The 22,574-nt window shown below is 45.7% G+C and overlaps 1 protein-coding gene across 2 annotated transcripts in view; it reads left to right on the forward strand.

Moving 5' to 3' along the window:
• Window positions 1–16,933, forward strand: part of LAMA5 (laminin subunit alpha 5) — a 398,257-nt gene extending 381,324 nt beyond the window's left edge. For both annotated transcript variants that reach the window (XM_086932859.1, XM_086932860.1), the window contains exon 80: window positions 13,979–16,933. In XM_086932859.1, the coding sequence (XP_086788985.1) occupies window positions 13,979–14,136 (158 nt within the window). In that variant the 3' untranslated portion in view covers window positions 14,137–16,933. The remainder of the gene's footprint in view (window positions 1–13,978) is intronic.
• The last annotated feature ends 5,641 nt before the right edge of the window (window positions 16,934–22,574 follow it).

The raw sequence follows: 22,574 nt of genomic DNA on the forward strand, positions 1-22,574 counted from the left end.
TATTAGTAGTTCCAATGTTTTAATGGTATTGATTTGAGTAGCATGTTTGCAAGGGAAAGCGACCAAAAGACCACTATAGGTATCAACAGCGGTACAAATATACTGACAATTTTTGCTCATAGGGAGCGGGCCAATATAATCAATTTGCCAAATTTGAGCGGGCAATTTTCCACGATGTAAATGGCCTTTAACAATATGAGGCACTCTTCTCTTTCTAGAATGCTGACAGATGGGACAATGCAGAATGACATCTTTAATCAAATTTAAAGGAATATGAATTCCTCGATCGGCAGCCCACCTGCTAGTGGCTCTTTCTCCAAAATGTCCCGCTTTCTGGTGGGCCCATTTCGCCAATCCCGCCAAATCAGAATCTTGCATGTCCACCACTGCCTCAGCAATTTTAGACTTTTCATCTGCAATGTTATGAAAGAATTTGTCAAGGGAGTCTATCGGGGTGTGAGCATCCACATGAAAGATTGTTACAGTACTCTGTGGGAGCAACTCCCAAATTTCTTGCCATAGTTCTTTTCCCCACAGTTCTTTTGAATGCAATTCCCAGTTATGAGAATGCCAGGTTGCTAACCATACCGCCAGTCCATTAGCAGTGGACCAGGAATCAGTGAAAATATGACATGTGCCAGGTAGTTCCTGTTTCAAAACTTGGTAAACTGCATACAATTCAGCATATTGACTACTCTTTCCATCACCAGTTGTACTCCATAATTTCTGCGTGATCGGGTTATAGGACACTGCTTTCCAATGCCGTTTCTCACCAATGAACCTCGCTGAACCATCCGTAAACCACACATGTTTTCTGTCCTCCGCGGACAAATCATCAAATGGCTTACCCCACTTGACAGGAGATTCCTGCACTACAGGCACAGAACAATCACTTCCAGTCTCATTCGATGGCGCCTGCGCCACTCGCTCATGCAACACAGCCACACCCTTCGGACCCACACGTGCCCTGTCCTGAATGTACCATTTCCATTTAATCACGCTCGCCTCTTGAGCATGTCCAATTCGATGGGATTTCGGCGAACTCAAAACCCAGTGCATGATAGGAATTTCAGGTCTCAAAATCACAGCATGACCTAGGGTCAATTGCTCGGTATCCACCAGAGCCCAGTAACATGCAAGCAACTGTTTTTCAAAAGGTGTATAACGCTCACCAGCCTCAGGTAGCTTTTTAGTCCAAAAACCTAATGGCACTTTTTGTCTGCCCTGCTTTTGCCATAGACTCCAATTGGCATACAGACCTTCCACAGACACATTCAAATCCACATCACCCTCGCCCACAGGCCACAGATCCAAGGCGTACTGAATCGCTTCTTTCGCCAAATTAAATGCATTCTGTTGTGGTTCACCCCATTCAAACGCATTCTTTTTACGAGGGACTCGATATAAGGGAGCCAAAATCTGACTCAAATGGGGAATATGCTGACGCCAAAAACCAAACAAGCCAATGAAACTCTGAGCCTCTTTTCTATTTCTCGGAACCGCAAAATCTAAAATTTTCCGCTTCACCTGTGGGATCACTTCTCTGTGACCTTCATGCCAATTAATGCCTAAAAATTTAACATTTTGGGATGGACCTTGCAACTTATCAGGATTAATTTCCCAACCTTTTGCACGTAAACAGTCAAGGATCTGATCTAAATGGGACTGGACCTGATCTTGCGTCTCACCTTGAATCAAAATGTCATCAATATAATGACACACCTGAATTTGTGGATGTACGGGCACTTCAGACAAATGTTCCGCCACCAGCCGGTGACAGATCGTAGGACTATGTACATAACCTTGAGGAAGACTCCTAAACGTCATTTGACGTCCATTCCATGTAAAACTAAATTGTTCCTGACACTCGGGGGCAATTGGAATCGAAAAGAAAGCATTAGCAATATCAATGGACGCATAACATGTACCTGGATGCTTTTGAATTCTCTGAATCAAAGTAACAATGTCTGGCACTGCAACAGTCAAACGAGGTGTGTGCTTGTTCAACTCTCGATAATCAACAGTCATGCGCCAAGAATCATCACTCTTGCGCACAGGCCAAACGGGATTATTCCAAGCAGAAGTGACCGGAGTTATAACTCCAGCGTCAACCAAATCCTGTATTGTGGCACTAATTTCTTCATGACCACCTGGAAAACGGTATTGTTTCTGAGAAACAACTTTCGTAGCTTGAGGAATTTTAATGGGTGGCATCCGTAAACAGCCAACCCGTACGGGTCTGGACGAAATGTAATGCTTGGTTCCAAATTAACAACCATCATCCAAATGCAAAGTTACTCCATTCAAAATATCAATTCCAATTATATACTCCAAAAGTGGTACAACTAACACAGAATATTCTTTACGGGGAATCCTACCAATTTTCATCTCAAGTGTAGTTTGCACTGCGGGGGTCTCTTTTCCACCTAAACCAGTAATTGTAAAAAATTGTCCTTTAAATTTCTTTGATTTACCATGAATTAAAGTGGCCTCCGCTCCTGTATCTACCAATGCTCGGGCCCTTTGGATATTACGATGTTTCCAAAAAATCTCAATATCTACATAGGGTCTGTTGTCTCTGTGAGCCCACCTGTGTACTGGAGCTTGACCTATTTCCTAGTCATTTTTACTGCGTTCTGTCAACCAAGACAAATCAGGATAAATGCTCTCAGTTTTCTTGGGTATTAAAATGTCCTGTTCATATCCATCTCCATTACGAAATGGATTTTTGTCATTTTCATAGTACTGTGAATTACGATCAGAAAGCCTGTGACGATCCTCCCTTCTCCTCAGCTCAGGGGAATAATCCTTTTCATCTCTATATCTGTTGGAAACACGATCATCTCTCCCCCCTTCTTTTTCCCCCTCTCTCACTCTCACTCTGTCACGACGAGGGGACACATCACGGTCATAGCGCCGGTCATCACGGCGATCAGAATCCACACGACGCCTCTCATCACCACTGTCATCCGAACCACGGTCACAATCATTCTTACGCACACGACGGGCACCCTCCTTCCGATCCAAACCACGCTTACGAAAGATCTCCCATAAGCGATTATTAGGTTCACCGTCAATGTCCTCCCTCTTCACACCATCAGCCAAAAGTGCAAGAAACATATCACGTCTAGAGAATTTATAATCCCCAGCAGTACGACCCTCAGGTCGAGATTGTCTCTCAGGTTTAAACCATTCACCCAACTCACCAAGCTGACGAATAGATTCAAGCACCGTAGATAAAGGATTGCCAGTCTGATTAATTAACAAAGTCATCATAACCTGCTTATAAGCAACAGGGGAAGAACGGATAATGCGATTGCGTACAGAAGATGTTAAAAGACCGTCCAACAATCTGTCAGAAGTACCGAGAAAAATCGCAGTTTTCATCACTTCCTCCTTCAAACGCTGCGACGCATCGCGCAAAGTGTACCACGGCTTGTCACAGACAGGCCAATCAGATTCAGTAGGGTATTTATGATTACAGCCTTCAGTCGCAAGCTGGAGCAAACTAATTTGGCCAGCACCATTATAATTCCGAAAATGATCTTGTACAGTAGAATCGGAACTCAAAGAGCAAAATCGTAAACAATCACCAGTATCAAGCATGATACCGGCAGCACCCAGTTCATAAAGGCGCACCATCCAAGTAAGCAAAGCTACACCGGGCCGTTGACGAAATCGTTGTAAAATGTCACTAACCTCCTGTTGAGTAAAATCTTCAATACTATCCATAGCAATACCAGCAGGATTACCAGGAGCTTGTTGCAATTTGCGACGAAACACAGGATGAGCAGAAACCTCCGGAAGAGCCTCCGAAGAAGCCCTGTCCTTAGATGTAGAAGAATAACTAGGGCGAGACACGTCATCAGAATGGGAAGAGCGACTACGGTCGCCAGGAACATCACCATTGTCACAAGAAGCAGATTTACAGTCACGCCCGGAGCGAGAAGACTCGCGCTTGTCACCCTCCTCAGCCGAGGAGTCAGAAGCATTCGAATCCCAGATATTACCATCCCACCCGTCGGGGTTCCAATCCAGTCCGGCTTTCGCCACGACCAGACGCACTTTCCGTGTAGACACACGACCATGACTGTGTTTGTTTTTGTATTTCGCAATGCAAACTGCAGCCCTTTCAGCTATAGTTTGATATGTCTCAAGTTTGTCGGCAAGCAATTTATTCTGACACTGCAAAAGAGTATGCGCATTTTGCACTTCAACAAACTTTTCTTCCACATCCACAAACCGCTTCTGCAACTTAACAAACTTCTCATGAAGAATTCGGTATGCAGTTAGCACAATCCAACCTCTGCGTCCCAAAATAGGAAGCTCATCACCCTTCGCTACTGGAGCTTTTTGCAAGCAAGAAACCACATCAGCAGGCTCCGCCTGCTCCAAACAAGAAGACCAATTCTCACTCAAACCAGTAGAATCGGCCCACTCACGGGCCAAGGCCTCATAAGGCGTTGATTCCCAGCCGGGAATTTTAACAGATAATTTGAAAGTAGATTTTGATTTTTTCGAAAACATTGTGACACACAACAAATATATACACAAGTACAACAAAGAAAATAGGTACGAGCCGAGCGCAAACCAACAAGATCAAAACAATACAGTGCACACAGGCTTCGTAAACAGTTCGTGACGCCAGATGTAACGACCGGATTTTCGGACCAGATGGAATCAGCTCCTAGGAGCCCCTCTAACCCAGCCGAAACGTAATCACCTCCCTCCTTAGAACGTATTTACAATGAATATGGATATATGTATGTACATCTCGTACCTAAGGATGGGGAAAATAGCAATAAACATGCGTAGGTTTTCTACAATATCCTATTCATACCAACTAGTCTTGCAGCCACTTGGGCCCAGACTAATCTACCCTGGGGCAGGTCTGATTATGTACTCTTACACACTGATCTCCTTCAGTGCTCACTCGACACGCAATCCGGCGTGTCTACACACGGGCCTGCAGTCCCAGTGCTCTCATACACATACGATGTACAATCCGGCAGATCTCCACACCGTGTCCTTCCGGTGCTCTCATTCACACACTATCTACAATCCGGCAGATCTACACACCGTGTCCTTCCGGTGCTCTCATTCACACACGATCCACAATCCGGCGGATCTACACACCGTCTATCTTCGGTGCTCTCATTAACGCTGTGTACCAATGACGATCACTTTCCTATGAACACTTATGGAAGAAATCTCTCATTGTCTACTCAGGATAAAACTACGATAATAGAAATCAGTATGGCTTTCCAAATTGAAATATGTACCTTCTGCTCTTGGCATCAAACGTTCCCTCTCTCCCTCATTGCTCAGTCATTTCTTACCTGATCGGGAGTCGCATCCGTTCATGCAAACAATGTCTGACTAGAAGACCAGGTTACCCTGATTGAACAAGAATACAAGGCACATGTCGGTTCACTAAGAACTGGGGTATTTTTATTACAATAATTATAAACACAATACTACACGATAGCATAGATATATATTCTGCAAAGAAAAGTAAAAGGTTAGAATGCGCGCTCTATAAGGGAAAGGGCGGAGGTCACCTGGTTAACGTGAAGTCGGGGTTCGGCAGTCATCTAGGTTCCCTTCTCGTCTGTGTCTTGGCTCGTCTCGGAATCACACCTTAGCAGTCACGGGTACACGTCTGCACCGCTATGCTCGATCTCCTCTGCTTCCCTCCAAGTCACTGGAACCTCTCTCGTTATTAACTGCTGTCTCTCTCTGTCTCTGATTGCTCTGCACTACTTCTCCTTCTCCTTCAATCTTTCTCAGAGAGTCTCAGCTTTCTCGGACTTCAACATGGCGACTGTCCGCCTGGAAATAATTAATGACATAGATGCTAACGGCTAGCTGCCGCCTACAGACTGACTGACTCATTGCCTAACACTTTCGCTAATATCAAAGCCTGTCCCTTCATGGAAAGTTACGGCCAGTAACCTGCCGCCCACCAAATTCTTGTACCTCCCCGTACCAAGGACACGTTCCCAGCCGGCCGGCCTGGAGTTGTGTCTTCGGAGTGGAGAAAAATACAGTCTTTCGATAAGGGCCAGCCTGAGCCGGTTCTCTCCAAGCGAACAACACCTCGAAACTAAAACATTACACTTCAGCTAGAAAGCCTCTCAAGCTACCGGGCAGAAAGCAAGATGGAGTCTGTCCCGTTTAAGGCCCACAAGGCCCAAAATAAGCATAACTCCATGGAAGGTATACTAACACTCTTGCAAAAGGATGGATCATCACTAATACTAATATATCTATCCCCTAGCTTAAGTTTATAAGCCCTGATCTAAAGAAAAGGGTACGAAAATGCACTACTGTGCCTCATGGATAAGTCCCGTTTATAGTCCTAATCCCTGTACTATAAGGGTAATAGGCTGGAGTCATCTTCCATCATCCTCCCTCCAAAGAGGGCCGAAAAAGTCGGTCATTACAGGTGGCAGGCTGACAGTGACCAGCCAGCCAACGCACCAGGTTTTCCGGGGACAACTCTAAGGTGCCCTCTGTGTGCATGTATTTCCAAGTCCTCTACAGGAAGAAGGGTGGGTTTGTGAATACGAGATGTTTGATACCAAACATCCCTATTTTCAGTGAAGCCCTCATGTAGCTGGGGAACTCGTTTTCACCAGTGTCCAGCACACGTTTTAAAAAGGCTTCCCTGTTCACTTGTACGGCAGTAATGGAACTGACCAGCACAGGGGCATATCTGCTCATGCAGATATGTCCTCACATGTAATGTAAGGCGCCGGCCTCAGGGATGTAAACGCTTGCTGTAGGGGTAATTTACAAATATTACATGCAGTGTTAGGGGGCATGTCACACAGGGGTGTGTCATGTCAAGTTTTAACTTTTATCTGTACCAAAACACGCATCCTGCAGTGGCAATCTAGCATGTGTTTTGTGAGGGGTCCCTTAGGGTGGCACAATTTGTGCTGTATCCCTCGAGTACCCTCTTTAGTACTTCAGACCCTAGGTACCAGGAGTACTATTTACTAGGGACTTGCACAGAGTGCTAAACAAATTGCCACTTGGGGGAAACAATTGTACAGTTTTGGTGAAAGAACAATGGCACTGGGGACCTGGTTAGCAGGAACCCAGAGCACTTCAGTCAAAGTTTTATCAACTACCAGGCAAAAAGGGTGGGGACTACTGCAACAAAAACCCAGCTTCCTACAGCCATAGTGCAAACCATTAATCAAAACATGACATGACACACACACCATGTGCCATACCAAAGACACTGAATTTGATATATGCAAGTCACCCCTACAGCAGGCCTTGTAGCCCTAAGGCAGGGTGCATTATATTACATGTGTGGACATATCTGCATGAGCAGATTTGCCACTGTGCTGTCTAGTTCAATTACTAGATGATACAAGTTAACAGAGACGCCATTTTAAGTATATGTACTGGGCAATGGTCACTGCGAATTCTCCAGGTACATGATGGCTTCACTGAAACCTATGGTTCTTGGTATTGAACACCTTGTCTTATAAATCCATACTGATTCCAGTATTGGGTTTATTATGACCTGCGCCCAGAGGTGCCCCCTGAAACCTACTAGCCCTGTAGTGTGCTGGTCGACTGGCATTGTCCAGCCTGCCACCACAGACAGGTTTCGGAACCCCTGCAGGTGAGAGCTCTTGCTCTCTGAGGCCAGAAACAATGCCTGCTCCGGAGGAAGGTATTCACGCTTCCTTCAGCAGGATGGCTAGTGATTTAGCATATCAAGGCCAGGGCCTCCAAGTTCCTACCACCTTTTTTTTTGATTTAAAAGATTTTTATTGAAAAATAAAGTGGCATATACATTGGCAGTCTTACAACAGTGCTGAAGAGATAGAGAGGGACGAAAGAAGAAGGAAAGAGGGGGGGGGGGGGTTAGTGTGGCTTCTTTAAATGTTCGTCGAGTTGTTTCCACATGTGCTCTTGGGGCGTGTGTTCTTTCGAGAGATTGCCCGTGATGTTATCTGCTCCTCTTAGGAAGGTGACCCAGTTGATCCATGTTTTGAAGTTTGCTTTCGCCGTGTTCTTCCAGTTTGTTAAGATTATCTTCAGGGCTGCTGTCAGGAGCAGGTCTAGAAGGTCTCGTTCTTCCCTGCTGTTCAGGTTTGCTGTTACGTGCCCTGTCGCCAGTGTCACATAGTTTAACATTAAGTCTGTTTTGAACATGTCATTTATGAATGCGTTTATCTGGGCCCAGAACTTCTTGACTTTGACGCACCCAAAGATGAGGTGTTCAAGTGTGCCCTCCTCTTTCTTGCAGTTCCAGCAGTCGCCTGAGTCTGCTATGCCGCTTTTATGGAGCCTGGATGGGGTCCAGTAGGCTCTGTGGAGTAGCCAGTATTTTGTTTGTGCCAGTTGCGGGGTGATCTTGCTTTTTGTAGCTGAGGCCCACATTTGCGCCTGTTCCTTTTCGTTTAGCTGTCTGCCTAGGAGTGTTGCCCATGAGTTTGTTGTCTTCTTGTTTAGAGACAGGGTCGTTGGGGCGAGCAGTTTGTAGATCTTGGCAGTTTGGTGTCCTGCCGAGTTTAGCATTAGCACGTACTTGACGATGCCCGGTTCTTCTCGGGTTAGGTTTGCTCTGGTTATGGCAGTCCTCATTTTCAGAAATGTGTATAGCTCTTTGTTGGGGAGGTTGTGTAGTTGTTGTAAGTTTGAGAAGGTTAGCTGCTTCCCCTTTGTTTCTATTTGTTTGGGAAAGCGTATCCCCTTTTTTATCCATGTGTCATAGTTTATTACTGCCCCTTGGTATGATATTCTTGTGTTGTACCAGATGGATTCCCATGTTGTACCTCTCAGTTTCTGTGCCATTCGCCTGTCCACCCCCATCAGCGCTTCTCTGGTGTGCTTCAGTATCGTGTTGGACCATAGGGGGTGTTTGTTTGCAGTTAAAATCGCTGTCGGGTGTAGGCCTCCCAGGAGTTCTCTTTCCAGTTCAAGCCAGACTGGGAGATGCCCTAGACCTGGGAGATGCCACCCCCTGCTCTGAGGCTCATTTGGTACCAGGACCGGCAGGAAATTAGCTATGCAGTAGACGTGTTGCACCACCTGGCAGATCACACCCCCTACGGTGGGCTACCTAATGTGCTCCACGAAAGAAGGATTCCACCATCTTGTTTGTGGTGGAGTGAGGAACTCTGGGACAGGGTTATGCCCACCCCCAATAGGAAGTGGCCATATAGGGGTGTAGTGATCCCCAGAGTGAGTAGACAGTTGCCTACTACCATTCAGTCCTCTTAATGCACCTAAATTCATTATTTAGGTGCCCCCTGAAACCAGGAATGCAGATTCACATGACCAAAGAAGTAGTACAAAGAAGAGCGGAAGACCGCAAGAACAGAAGACTAGCTGTGGACTTGGCGCCAAACCCTGTCCGCCTGTTTTTGTCTCGACAAATGCAAAGACCCGCCTCGTCCTGCAGCTGTGGATCCTCCAAAAGCCTCAGAGGGCTGCCAGCAGTTCGCCAACCTATCCGCATCTCCCTTGAAGTGAAGGAGCCACTTCCCTGACACCTGTAGGCACCGACTGCAACGTCCGGTTCACCGGTCTTCTGAGCAGCTGCTGCGTTGGTGGGACCCGGTGGTCAGTAGGAGGTCACAGTGCTCCAGGATGTCTGAGCTGTCTCCCCACCACGTTTGTAGATGCCAGGACCCCCAGGAACTGTCTTGCACCAATACCCAGGATACCAGATCCCCTGCACTAGCCAAGGCGTGTTCAGTATCCAGTCCAGACACCAACACCGTGGAGACTGACCTACCAATGTGGGACATCAGAACCAGAGAGGCCATCACCGAGAGCAGCCCTGCTAACCTGTTTTGTTTCCATCTCCAGGGCCACCCCAGAAGTGAGAGTTTCCAGCACAAGCGACCCGCTGGACAAAACACTTCTACACCCGAGCCCCCCAGACCGAGTTTAAGCCTACCAATGGTGCACCCTTTTTCAAAAGACACTCAAGAATACATCCCCCATTTGGGTTCAGACAGACTTGTCCCCAAGTACCCCACTTGCAGCCTTTTTCTGCTACAGTCTTTCTCTATACACTTCAGTGGTAGTGTTCGAGGGCTACCCTTGCGACCAGCACTTCTGCACCCGGACACACGAGGGCAGGAAATCCAAAATTCCTAGTGGTTCTAAGGACCTTGGCCCTTACTTACCTTCAGTCCAGAAGAACTATACTGTAACTCGACTGCAAATACCCCTATGCAGTGTATGTTTCCTATATAGGATAACATTACCACAATTGCGGCTCATGCCTCAATTCTGACAGCTGTATTTTCTGTGTTTCTAAAAATTGCTAAACTGCATAGTATTTACCTAAACTCGTAGATCTTGGTGTCTAAAGTTTTATAAAAATCTGTATATTTTCTAAATTGGTGACAGATTTCCTTATTGAGTGTCTCATTTACACTACTACAAATATAGCACCTTGGGATTTCCAGAGTAAGCCCCAGTACACTAATAAGGGATACCTAGACTCTCCGCACAGTGCACCTCCTTTTGGTACACTGTATAGTGAGCAAGCTTCCTACAGGAGTCCACCCTAAGGAATACCTAGAGCCCCCTACCATAAGCTGTAGTTGGCGCATTAGCAGCATAAATATAGGAACCAGCACCACCATTTGGCAAGTCCCTTATACTTCCAAGGTCCGTGGCGAAACTCTCTAAGTATCCGGAGTGGAAGGCATATCAAGTTCATGTTACTAACTGTGCATTTCTGATTAGTGACTCCAGATGTGCTTCTCTTTAGTTCTTTGGGCCCAAGGAAGACACAGCTCAACTGCTGGGACAAACATTGTGAACATGGCATAGTAAAGCTGTGCCGTCCGGATCTTGAAGTGGATTGTCCTGCGTGTTTTTCCCCCAGTGAGCTAGACAGTCATGCAAGTGCATAAAGAATCCATTTAGTTGAGGAACAGTAAGAAAGATGCCACCTACTAGAGACACGTAAAGATATACAAAGGAAAAACCCTTATTACTGTAAGCTACCATGCATCAAATAGGTACCGAAGCGGTTAAAGAAAAAATCTTCTTAGCTGTCTTTTATGTAGGAATAAATTATACCTTCTGCAAGGGACCCGTTATATACAAAAAAAGATATCAGCTGATTTCCTTAGTGTATCAACAGCCAGAAGGAGAATAACGTCAACGTATCTGCCTCCTCAAGATAAGAACAGTCAAGTCAAGGAAAGCTTTATTTGACTGTTTTTTAACAGTCATAAAAGCACATGAAAAAAGAAAGACAATATGACATTATCACAATATTGACCGATTTTAAAAACAGTGATCTAGTAAAAACATTAAAATATCAGATGTTATTAGAACAACAGCCCTAGTATCTTAAAAACATCAAAAAGGCTCTTTGTGTTAGATTTCACTAGTTAAATACAACTTCCTTTGGAGGAGTACCTTCTTAAGAAACATAGCTGTGCACCAGGTAGTTTGTTCGTTCTCCAGCATCTGACATCTAATTAATGCAGGGCGGCATTGGCGCAATCCCTGTAATTTTAAAAGCGGTAAAATCCACGCTTTCCTCAAACATCATCACGGACAGAGAGACAGCTCCTGTGACCAGTCGTTGGTTTGTGGGAAGGTCACAATTCTGTGAACAATATTCAATCTAAACCAGTTCAGTAAGATAAGATCAGTCAGAAGTTATCAGCAGTAGGCGGGAAGATGGAGAAATCAGTTTCCACACAATGCAGGATTACAAACTCCAGCCCACTCCTCAATAGGTACAGGCATCAACACTGGGATGAGATTAAGGGGTTGGTGCAGCAGCCCCCAAATGAATGCAATAAGAGAGCAAAAACATTCAGGAGGGAAAGACGAAAGCATATACATGCCGGGAATCTGAATTAGATGCTGAAGACAAATGTGTACAGAAACTACACTCGGGAGGAAAGCCAGGTTAAGAATCTCAGGCTTTAAACCAGAGGTGCAAGCAAACATCAACAATCCACCCTTTGATGGCATATGGATGAAGAAAGCGTATGATACAGCCAAGTCTGTGGGGGCGTCACAAACAAAAACGCTTTTAGCTGAGATGCGACCATAAGTCAAAGCAGCCATCGGAGATCACCTTTTCAATAACAACCATTTTAAAGATGACAAATACAAGGGAGCCAGCAATCTGACATCATTGGTAACTGTCTAATCAAAGGAAAATCAATATTCGTGTCAGAGGGAAGAGAAAACCTATAGAGGCACGTGCCAAAATAGCAAGTAATTCAGTGCAAAGCCCCACTGATCACAACTCCCTAGTCGGAGGGAGCATAAGTACTTTTTTCATTAAATGACAAAGAATCACCAGTGGCAAGTCACTAATTAGTATATTACATCACAGCTATTGTATAATGTTGATATGAAAGCCACCAAATATATCCCAAAGGCACAAATAAATCACAAGGGCATTCTCATACAAGAAATTTAAACCGTCTTGTTAAAAACTACAATAAAAGAAGAACAAAAACAGAAACGCGTCAAGAGATTGTACTCAATAGACTTCCAGATCCCAAATCAGGACTTGGCATTTAGACCTATTTTGGATTTAATAATTTTGAACAAATATGATAAAACGGAAGAAGACCACACGGCTAGAAGTAACACCAGTTCTCGAAGAAGACGACTACGTAGTCACCCCTAACCTCAAGGAATGCATAATTCCATGTCTCAAACAAGGAGCATGAACGATATCTGAGATTTTTGACAGAGGACAAAAATCTGTCACAAAATGACCCCTTTTTGAGCAATCACCTCTTGTTTTTCATTATTTCTTTTTACTTGCCTGCTGGTAATCTTGAACTCTAACACTGGGGCACTGCTATCTAATGCCCAATCTATGTTCTCTGATCCTGACAAAAGGCAGAAATGTACCTACCCTGCAGTAGCCTGAACCATGCTGCTCAGACCTCTCAAAATCAGCCTTTTCATATGTTAGAAACAACTTATTGAATATGTAAAATCAGGTTTCCCAAGTGCACCGTGCTGCTCACAAGGTAGGGTGCATAATATGATACGAGTGGGACATGTGTGACATTAAAATGGTATATTCCCCAGGTATTAGGCTCAAAACTACGGTACTGGACAAATCTTCTCTACTTTGCTGTGGAACACGCTGGATTTACAGCCCTTGCGCAGAATAAGCACACACTTCTTTGGGATGTTGAGATAATTAAACTCTACGACGTCAGGTGCAACATAGCCAGGTTGAGCTGTTCTGGTGTTAGGAATATTCATCCCTCATGAAAATCCCTGTGGTGAAGGGCTTCATTGAGGGGCTTAAGAGTGATTCCTACTGAATACCTTCTGCCCCTGTATGGAATGTCAACAGTCTTCATAAGGCTCATGAGTCCACCCTTTAAACCCCTACACCACTGTAAGTTGCAGTTTCTCTCATGTAAGGTAAGTTTCCTAATGGTATTAATCTCGCGTGGGTGTATTAATGAGCTTTCAGCCCTGGCAATCCAGGAAACGTTCATTCAGGTCCACAAGGACCAGGTGGTCCTCAGTTCAACTCTAAATCCAAGCTCCACCTTTTATCTTATTTTAGTTGAGCATTGGTTCTTATTTCTTGATGGCTAGGAGGCACCAATGAGTCTGGAGAAATCTGAGCCAAAGGAGTAGCAAAAGGCTTTATAGTCAGGAACTGGTTTTCTGTAGTGACTAGTTGAATAATAAATCAAGGGCCCGTGTGTCTTTAGAGGTGTGGCAGAGAATGTACCATTTTTGTTTAGTGTGCTATCCTGTGGAGCAGACCTATCTGGCTTTTGGGTTGATAATTGCTGGTCACCATCTTGACCGTCTCAGATTCCCACTACGCCTTGAATTAGTGTGAGTGCCATTATTTTGGGTTACAGAAAAGAATATAATTTTTACCAAGGGACCATACCATTTTCCCTGTGTCCAGATATTATTGCATTAGTACAGACTCTTTAATAACATACTAACCTCCGTTTTTTTCTTGCAGACACAGTGGAGGTCCCTGCGTGGCCGGAATCCTCGCCCCATCGCCACTACTATGTTGGATGTGCACGGAATCTCATCATAAACCGGAAGCATATTGACGTGTCCAGGACAGGACGTATCAGTGGGTCGGCTGGTGCCAGCGGGTGCCCGACAGTGTAACCTCCGTGGCTATTTATGTCCAAATCCGCACTGCGGCTGCCTTATCATGCCCCTCCATGGCTCCCCACAGCAGCTGCTTGAGGGGGTCCTCCTTGGCTTTTGAAAGTAAAGGTCCTCTGCACCATGGCGTGAAGCTGCTGCAAACCTGCTTCTTCCCCAGATCTGCTACTTTTATTCCCTGCCAAGTGTAAACTGTGCCTTGGAAGCAGAGGGCAGGCCTGGCTGGCATGCTAACTGAAAAGAATCATCCTTTACAAGGGAATCTTCAGTCATGTGTGGGGAGAGGGGGGTGGAGGGGGGGGGGGGGGGGGGTCTCCATCAATGCGAACAGCACATGGAGTTGCAGCCTTGTTCAGATCTGCTTCATGGCTAAACGACGGTGCTTTTTTACATTCCTGACATGGACTACAGCAATTGTTTGCTTCCTGAAATCCTCTGGGCCTGTCTGGTGGGCTCCTGATGAAGGATATTAGGGCATTACTTATCTGTCCGGGTATTGATGTGTTACCTGGTAAGATCAACTGAGATGTCTTGTCTGATGTTTGTTTTGGTTCTACAGTTGTATGAAAAGATTGGTTTTAAAAAGTATAGGATGATCTCCCCAGCACCCAAGTAAAAATGACAGATCCTCCCCAATCATCAGCTGACATCCCTTGGCCAGGAAATGGTTTCCAGTTTCCCTTTAACTCGTTTTCCAGTTCTCTTGCTTATCTTGCTATTCTATTGATAGCCCTCATCCACTTTTGTCAAGCGATGGAGTCTAAAAGTGCTCTAACAGGACCTCTGTGCCAACCAGGTGGGAACTACCCTTCTCCTAAATCATTTCCAGGAGCACCAGTGCTTCAGAGCCTCTAGCATGGCAAGGGGCAAGAATAGAGTACGGCAGGTATGGCTGGCTCCTAGGCACTTCCCTGGCTCCAGCATCTTCTTGTACTTTCTTAAGAGCTTGTGGCATGTTTCGGCGCTTTGTCGGACTCAGTTGTATTTCAGGTCCTGTGCTGAACTAGTTGGTGGCTTCATTGGCTAACTAATGGTTTGCAAGAAAAAAAAAACCTTTTAATAGGAATAGTCAATTTATCATTTTAACAATAGTAAACAACACCAATTTCCTAGTTGTGTTTCACACGCTCTCCTTTTGAGCCATACCACACTAGGGGTGGCTGAAGCTATTACCAACCACCTTCGCGGACTGTAGATTTTAATCACCAATTTTTGTTTTTACCTGTAAAAAGCCTCATCAGTCGATTTTATTGGTGATGTTTTAAACTTTTTAAGTAAACTATTAAATTTGAGAACTATTGGGTACTGTCTACCCGGCTAAAAGTATTTTTATGATGATATGGTTAGTGTTCTCTATAAATGCTTAGTTTCTTTTATGAGACATTTGTTCGAGGTGAATGTCTGCACCAACTCTTTCAGAGCTCATGTGTTCTCTTTTATTATTTCTTTTAGCCTCTTTGTTTTTTTGCAGGCCAGACTGAGCTATGGGTGTTTCAGCTTCGGCTAACAGAAGGCTAAACTCTGTGTCCAGCAATGCTTTCAACATGGGAACCAGGGCCGTGACCAGACAGTCTATTGTGGCTCCGCTGTGTAGTGACGGTTCATTAGAACTAATCATTTAATGTCTGAGGTTGGTGTCTGTGTGCTAAAACAGCTGTATGGTAGAGTAAGGACCTTGATTTACTGGAATCGGTTTATGCCTTAAAAAAATATGCAAGTTGCTTACTTGTATGTTTCACTGTGCTCAGGCCAGAAAGAACTACATTCTGCGTGATAGTTGTTAGTTGTAAACCTGTTCTGGATTCACATGCTGTGCATTATTCAGCCATCCAGCAAAATCATCCAATTTCTGAGAATAAAGGTTTTTGGGCTTTGACCGTAAGTGGAATCGGTCTGACTGAGTGCCCCAGACCAGCGCCTCCATCCATTTATTCTGTATTCTGCCACCCATTTCAGAATCAAGCGCATGGCTGGGGTCGAGAAACCGAGTGACTATCTTTAATCATAGCACAATTTAACTTTTGTGAAGCCTTCAATTGCTGGGCAAGCTTTTTAAACATTTATTTACATGGGTCGTGCACAGTGAATCCTCTTAAAGGACAGAAATGTGTGTTCCTTTGTAGAAATTACAATTTTAGACCAACACCAAGTTATATGGAAGCAAGAGCTCAGAGTGTCAATTTGTGATTGGCTGAGAACGACTAATGTTTCTGCATGGGGATTTGTCATTGGTCAAACTGCTCTTTACAGCACTTCTGAAATTAACTTGAAGGCGGCGCTGGTCCCCAAAACCTATGATTTCCTTCTTCGCCACAACCGTTTCACTGGAGCGACCTTTTTCTATGTGTGTTAATCTTTCAAGATGTATTTATTCTGTTCCATATTCTTACCGTCCTCTTCGCTTTGTCCTTGCGAGTCCTGCGGTGCTCCAGCAGGCCTTTAAAAAAAGCGGACTATTCTACACAAACCGATTATTCACTCGTGCACTTACACATTTTTTTTATCTGTACACTGGTGTATATACGTTTCCATAGAATGTATGCACACGCAATCACGAGGGGACAAAGTCTTGCTTTAGAAATGATTTATAAGTTATGTTGTTATTATATGGATCTTTTTTATACAGTGGGGTTAATAGAGTAAAGAGGGTTTTGGATGTCTGATTCGTACAAAGCGCAAAAAGAAATATGATAGCCTCGTCAACACAATTTTTTATTTTTCATTAAAGAGCGAAAGAGCCGTCTTTGTAAATCATTGGAACATAATTTTGAGTCAAAATAAAATTTTATTTCACGCACCCATTTTGTTTTTATGTTTGCTTGCAAGATTGCATAAACTGATGCTTTTGTTTGATTTCGCACAACAATGTTTTCTGGTTGTACTTGTAACATAATTGGAGGTGGTGAATAACTTGAATGGCTTTTAGTGCTCACACTAAAATTCCATCAAATGAACCCAGTGTTGATGAAATCCTCTCGGGGGTACATAAGAAAAGTGTGTGAATGATTGTCAGAAAGACTATAAAATACCTGAAATAAATAGGAACCAACGGCCAGATTTACTAAGCTTTCATGCGAAGCAAGGCAACTTGCTGCACTGCGTTGTGTGAAAGGGAGAGAGCAGAAATGCGTGAAACCTACTAAGATATGTTGCACGTCTGCTCTCATCGCGCTCGTGCACTTCAGGCAGTCTAGCGCCAATGCAGGCACCATGGTGCAATGCTGCCGGTTTTAAAAGGAGACTTTTTTTGCAGTGAAATGCACTTTCCTGCACAAAAACAATCCCTCAAAGCATTTAGAGGAAATAATGACAAGAAGAAAAAAAATTCTCCGCTTTGTACAATCTCTGGCAGGCGTAGCGATTTCATGCAATCCCAGGTTCACAATCCTTTGTTCACTGGACAACCATGCTCCACCCGCCTCCCACAACTAAATGTAACGCAGTGCAAGCCACTATGTTGCGTCACGTTTCTTTACAAAGCTTTGCAAGGTGGCGTGAATCGCCCCATGCATGGCTTTGTAAATAGAAATGTGATTTGTGGCTGCTCTACAAAAGTGGCCCAACCACAACGCAAAATGTTACTACTTGGTTTGGGTCACTTAGAAATTGTTCACACGTAGCTACAACTGCAAACAAAGACTCGATTCAATGGACTCCCATGTAATTTGAGCAATCTGTAATGGGAGTAAGGAAGCCTGGGCAATTTGAAAACCTGCTATAAAATGTATTACTTCTTTATTTGCATTTGTGAAATCCTTCAGTTTCTTTCTAAATCAATCAATTAGTAGATTTGTAGAGCACTACTGGTCACCCGTGAGGATATATAGAATATATTTGCAGGGGAAAGCTTCTGCAGCCAGAGCTCTTTGTCGCATGCGAACTCTAACACACACAAAGCTTGACTGTGCCAGCACACTCTAACTCCACCAACCAGAAGACAATGTGAAGCAAGTGAAGGCGAAGAGCTGGTATTCAGGGTAAAGTATTGCAGCCTCCATTCTCTACTTGGTTACCACCATGCCTACCTCTAATACCTTTTCCCCTCAAAGCTGTCAGCTTTCAAATAACATGGTTTTCCCAGTCTTTAGTCCCAGTGAAGCAGAGATATAGTTTTTTTTGTCCACCTGGATGTATCACACAGGCACTATTCCTCTTGTGAACACAAGGAGATGATGGACGGAGCGCTGAAACTTTTCAGACACTCACCCCTAGTCACAGATCTGCGTTGAATCAATTATCGTTCTTTAGCTTACTTCGCCACTTCAGTTCATACCCGAGAATATGCAAATCAGTCTTGACCCTGTGCCCCATGGGAACAGTCCAGCCCAAACTGCCAAGCCAGGTCTTCCCTGAACCCGGAAACAAGAATCCAATGGCCTGTTTCGGTCCAGGGAAGACATGACTTGGCAGTTCAGTCTGGACTGTTCCCATGAGGCACAGGGTCAAGACTGATTTGCATATAGCTGTGTCTGAACTGTAGTGGCGAAGTGAGCTAAAGAATGATGATTGATTCAACCCAGATCTGTGACTGGGGGTGAGTGTCTGAAAAGTTTCAGCGCTCCATCTATCATCTCCTTTTGTTTGCTTTGGTCTCCCTAAATTGGCAGGGTGTGCCCAGACGTGGGTTCCTTGCTCACTTTGCCACTGGATTAAAGCTACACTGGCTGATGAGGGGTGTGAACCCGAAACCGGTCCCAGGATGTTTCTTTCCGGTCCAGGGAAGACATGGCTTTGCAGTTCAGTCTGGACCGTTCCCATGAGGAACAGGGTCAAGACTGATTTGCTTATAGCTGTGTCTGAACTGGGGTGGCGAAGTAAGCTAAAGAATGATGGATTCAACCCAGATCTGTGACTGGGGGTGAGTGTCTGAAAAGTTTCAGTGCTCCGTCCATCATCTCCTTGTGTTTGCAATATTCCTCCTGTAGCACAAATAATATTTGCTAACATAATGTTCTTAGCATGTTTTGCTGTACATACATATACTCTGCACACTTGTGTCATCTAGTGTTGGGCTCGGATGTTTGCAAGTTGTTTTTTTCTCAGAAGAATCCTTTGGAGTCATGGGATGCCCTGTGACTCCACCCTTAATGGGCAATGTGCTTGGGCACCGACTCCATGTTATTGTGTTTTTTTTCCTGCCATCAGGTTTGGACGAGTACCGACAGGGCTCTGAGATTCGACCTGTTAGCCACATTTTTTTCAGCCTGCATGATGAATCTTTGACACCCAGAGTTAGAAAAATCTTTGCCATCCATGTTTTCTCTTGACGCCACTCTCCCTAGACTGACAACCCCCACAAGGTAATGGAACAGATGTCCTTTCAGTACTGGCCATGATGCTGTTCAAAGTAGCTGTGGTTGGATCACCACGATGTTTGTAATATCTGTCTTTCCCCTGACCACAATGATGCCACGTGTGAATCTTACATTGGCTACCAGTCGAAGAAAATTCAACAGTAACAAAATTAGCTTTGCGCACATTAAAAGATGCACAAGTAGTCCACCTCCGACATGCCCACGTCTTTTGTTTACAAGATCCCTCCATCACCAAGGAAGTTGGACACCAGCCCTACAAAAATCAGACTGCATTAGCCGACACCCATCCCAGAGGCCAGCGCCTCCGAGACTGAGGAGGAAGAGGTTTTGCAGCGTGAATCTTTCTGGATTCACTATGCTGTGCATTATTCCGCGATCTGGTGGTTGGGTCCGGATTCGTAGTCTTTTTTCTCTTTTTTTTTTTTTTTTTTTTTTTTGTAGCCCAGGTGGGCGTCGACGTCCCACCATTTGGTGCACCTTCGTGACGTCGGCACGCTTCCTGCGGAAGCTCCCACCCTTGGGCGCCATCTTCAGATTCTTTTTTCCGCCGTTGGGTCTGGATCGTTGCATGAAGCTCCGGAGAAGTTTCAGGAGAAAAGAAGGAAATACACAAGTTTTTGGAAGAAAAAGGACCGAGGAAGGTCGGAGAAGAAGACCTCCTAGAGCCAGAACGGAGAAGGAGGAAGAAAACCTCGAGGTTTTCCACAGCCAAGGAGAAAGAGCGGGCAGGGGACCCCCTGACCGAGCACATGGACAACACTCCATTCAAGTTCTGCCGTAATTGCCACCACAAGTACGCGCAGAAGCACCAGCATCCGGTCTGCAACCTCTGCCTGCCGGTCGACCACTCCAGCGAGGATTGCTGGTATTCAGGGTAAAGTATTGCTCTCAAAGTCTTCACGCCGAAGACTTTGAGAGTTCGAGAGAGACAGAGGGTGGCCCACCAGACGATGCAAGGGAAAGGGACCACGCCGACTCTTTACGACCTGGGTGCCTCCTCCGAAGAAGAGGAGAACATCGCCGAGGGACCAGATGACTTCACGGTCGTAGAGACCGATGTGAGACCTTCAAAAAAGGTAGGAGAGTCTACGACCCCGAAAACCCAGACAGGGCCTAGAAAGCCTGAGGGAGAACCCCGAAAAACAGAGGCTAAGTCCTCGAAAGGAGCACCGGCGACGAAATTTTCGACGTCCGAAGTTGCATCCTCCGAAAGGCCCAGCGGATCCTTCGAAAAGGACTCCCAGATGGCGAAGACCAGCGAAAAGCAAAGGTCGTCGAAGCAGGCCCTCGAGAAGGGACCCGCGAGCGAGAAGACGCTCAAAATGGCCTCGACGTCTAGCAGATGACACCTGTCTTCGCTGCAGGGCCGAACGAGGGGACTTCTACCACACTATCTGGTCCTGTGCGGTGATTCAAGTGTATTGGTCTCACATCTTCGCGGAATTGGGGGAGGTACTGGGAGTAGAGCTGACACTGGACCCGAGACTGGCACTACTGGGCATGGTGACAGAAGTGGACCTGCCGCGCCCACATGCTATCTTCCTGGTGCTGGCCTTAGTTGTAGCGAAAAGGGATATTGCGAAATACTGGGGAGTGGCGGAGAGGCCGGAAGTAGAGGAGTGGAGGAGAGGGTTGGACCTCTATATGGCTGCAGAACGAGTGACGTACAAAGCGAGAGGCTGTCCCAGGAAATTCCGGAAGGTATGGAATAAATGGAGACATTACCATGGCCTGGAAGCCGGGCATTTAGGAGGTGACGCATAGACGAACAAAGTACAGAGGAGGGAGTGGGAGTTCACCCGATATCGATTAATGCTCGGTAGCGGACCAAACCACTGACAACCTAGAGACATCACACATATACGGGGATCTACAGTAACATGGGGAGAGAGACAAGCATCAGTAGAGTAGGCACAAATGGCATCGATGGACTAGTGACACTTAGTTGGATAGACATGTGATCGGACTGTTACCGCGTTGAGGGGAGAAGCCAGCCAGTTTTGTTGATAGAGGGGGATGGGGGGGAGTTGTGGGAGAAAAAATAAAACAAAAGCAGGTTTGTGGAGTTCCGTGAAATGCTCGCAAGTCTCAGAATAACAGCAACGCACTTAACGAAATTTATGTCGCCGCCCGGCCTCCGGGCTGTGGGCATGAAGGCTGTGGATATAGTATTATGATGGGAGTTTTATCATACTGAATATGAACATGGTGTGACTGTATTCTTTTATACCTGCACAAAAATAAAGTTAAAAAAAAAAAATGGCCTCGACGTCGAAGGCACCGTCGAAGAGACCAGCCGAGAAGCTCGACGCCGAGCAGGCGGCAGAGATGGAGAAAAAGAGAAGAAGGCTCGAGGCCGAAATGGAGAGTATGCTCCAGAGGAAGAGAGACTTCGACGAGAAAATGAAGAACTACTCGATTCCCTCGAAGACCGCGACTCCCGCCTCGAGCACCGCAGCGGCAGCCGAAGAGGTAGAGTTGCAGGAGGATTTCGAGGCCGAAGAGCCGCCGAAAACTCCAAACCCCACGGATGAAGGGGAAGAGGAGGACTTCTACCGCTCGGAGGGAGATTACCTCCGCGAGAGCTACTACTCAGAATCCTCGGTGTCGTTAGACGAAGAATGGCAGGATCTCGAGGCCGATAACCCCGAGGAACCTGTGGAGACGTATCCGTCGAGGCCTTCGCCGCCAGACGACATCGGGGCTTACTATGAAGTCGTCAAGAAGGCTGCAACAGTCTACAATGTAAAGTTGGAGGAGGAACAGACAAAGGCAGACTTCCTGCTGGAAACCTTGCTCCCCTCACAGACGAAAAGCAGTTTCCTGCCCATGCTGAAGAGCGTCACGGCACAAGGAACCGAAGCCTTCAAGGAACCGGCTACATGCAGGTCAGTGACCCCGAGGACGGAGAAGAAATACAAGTTCTCCTCCGGGGACCCCCCTTATATCCAGGGCACCGTGGCAGCTGACTCTATTATCGCGGCAACGGCCAGGAGAAGGGCCAACATGCCAACCACATCTGGCCCACCACCTGATAAGGAAAGCAGGAGGATGGACCTCACTGGAAGGAAAATAGAAAGGAATGCGGCTATGCATTGGAGGATGGCGAACTCCAACGCACTC

The sequence above is a fragment of the Lissotriton vulgaris genome, chromosome 7, assembly GCF_964263255.1.
Source record: "Lissotriton vulgaris chromosome 7, aLisVul1.2, whole genome shotgun sequence".
Taxonomy (NCBI): Eukaryota; Metazoa; Chordata; class Amphibia; order Caudata; family Salamandridae; genus Lissotriton; species Lissotriton vulgaris.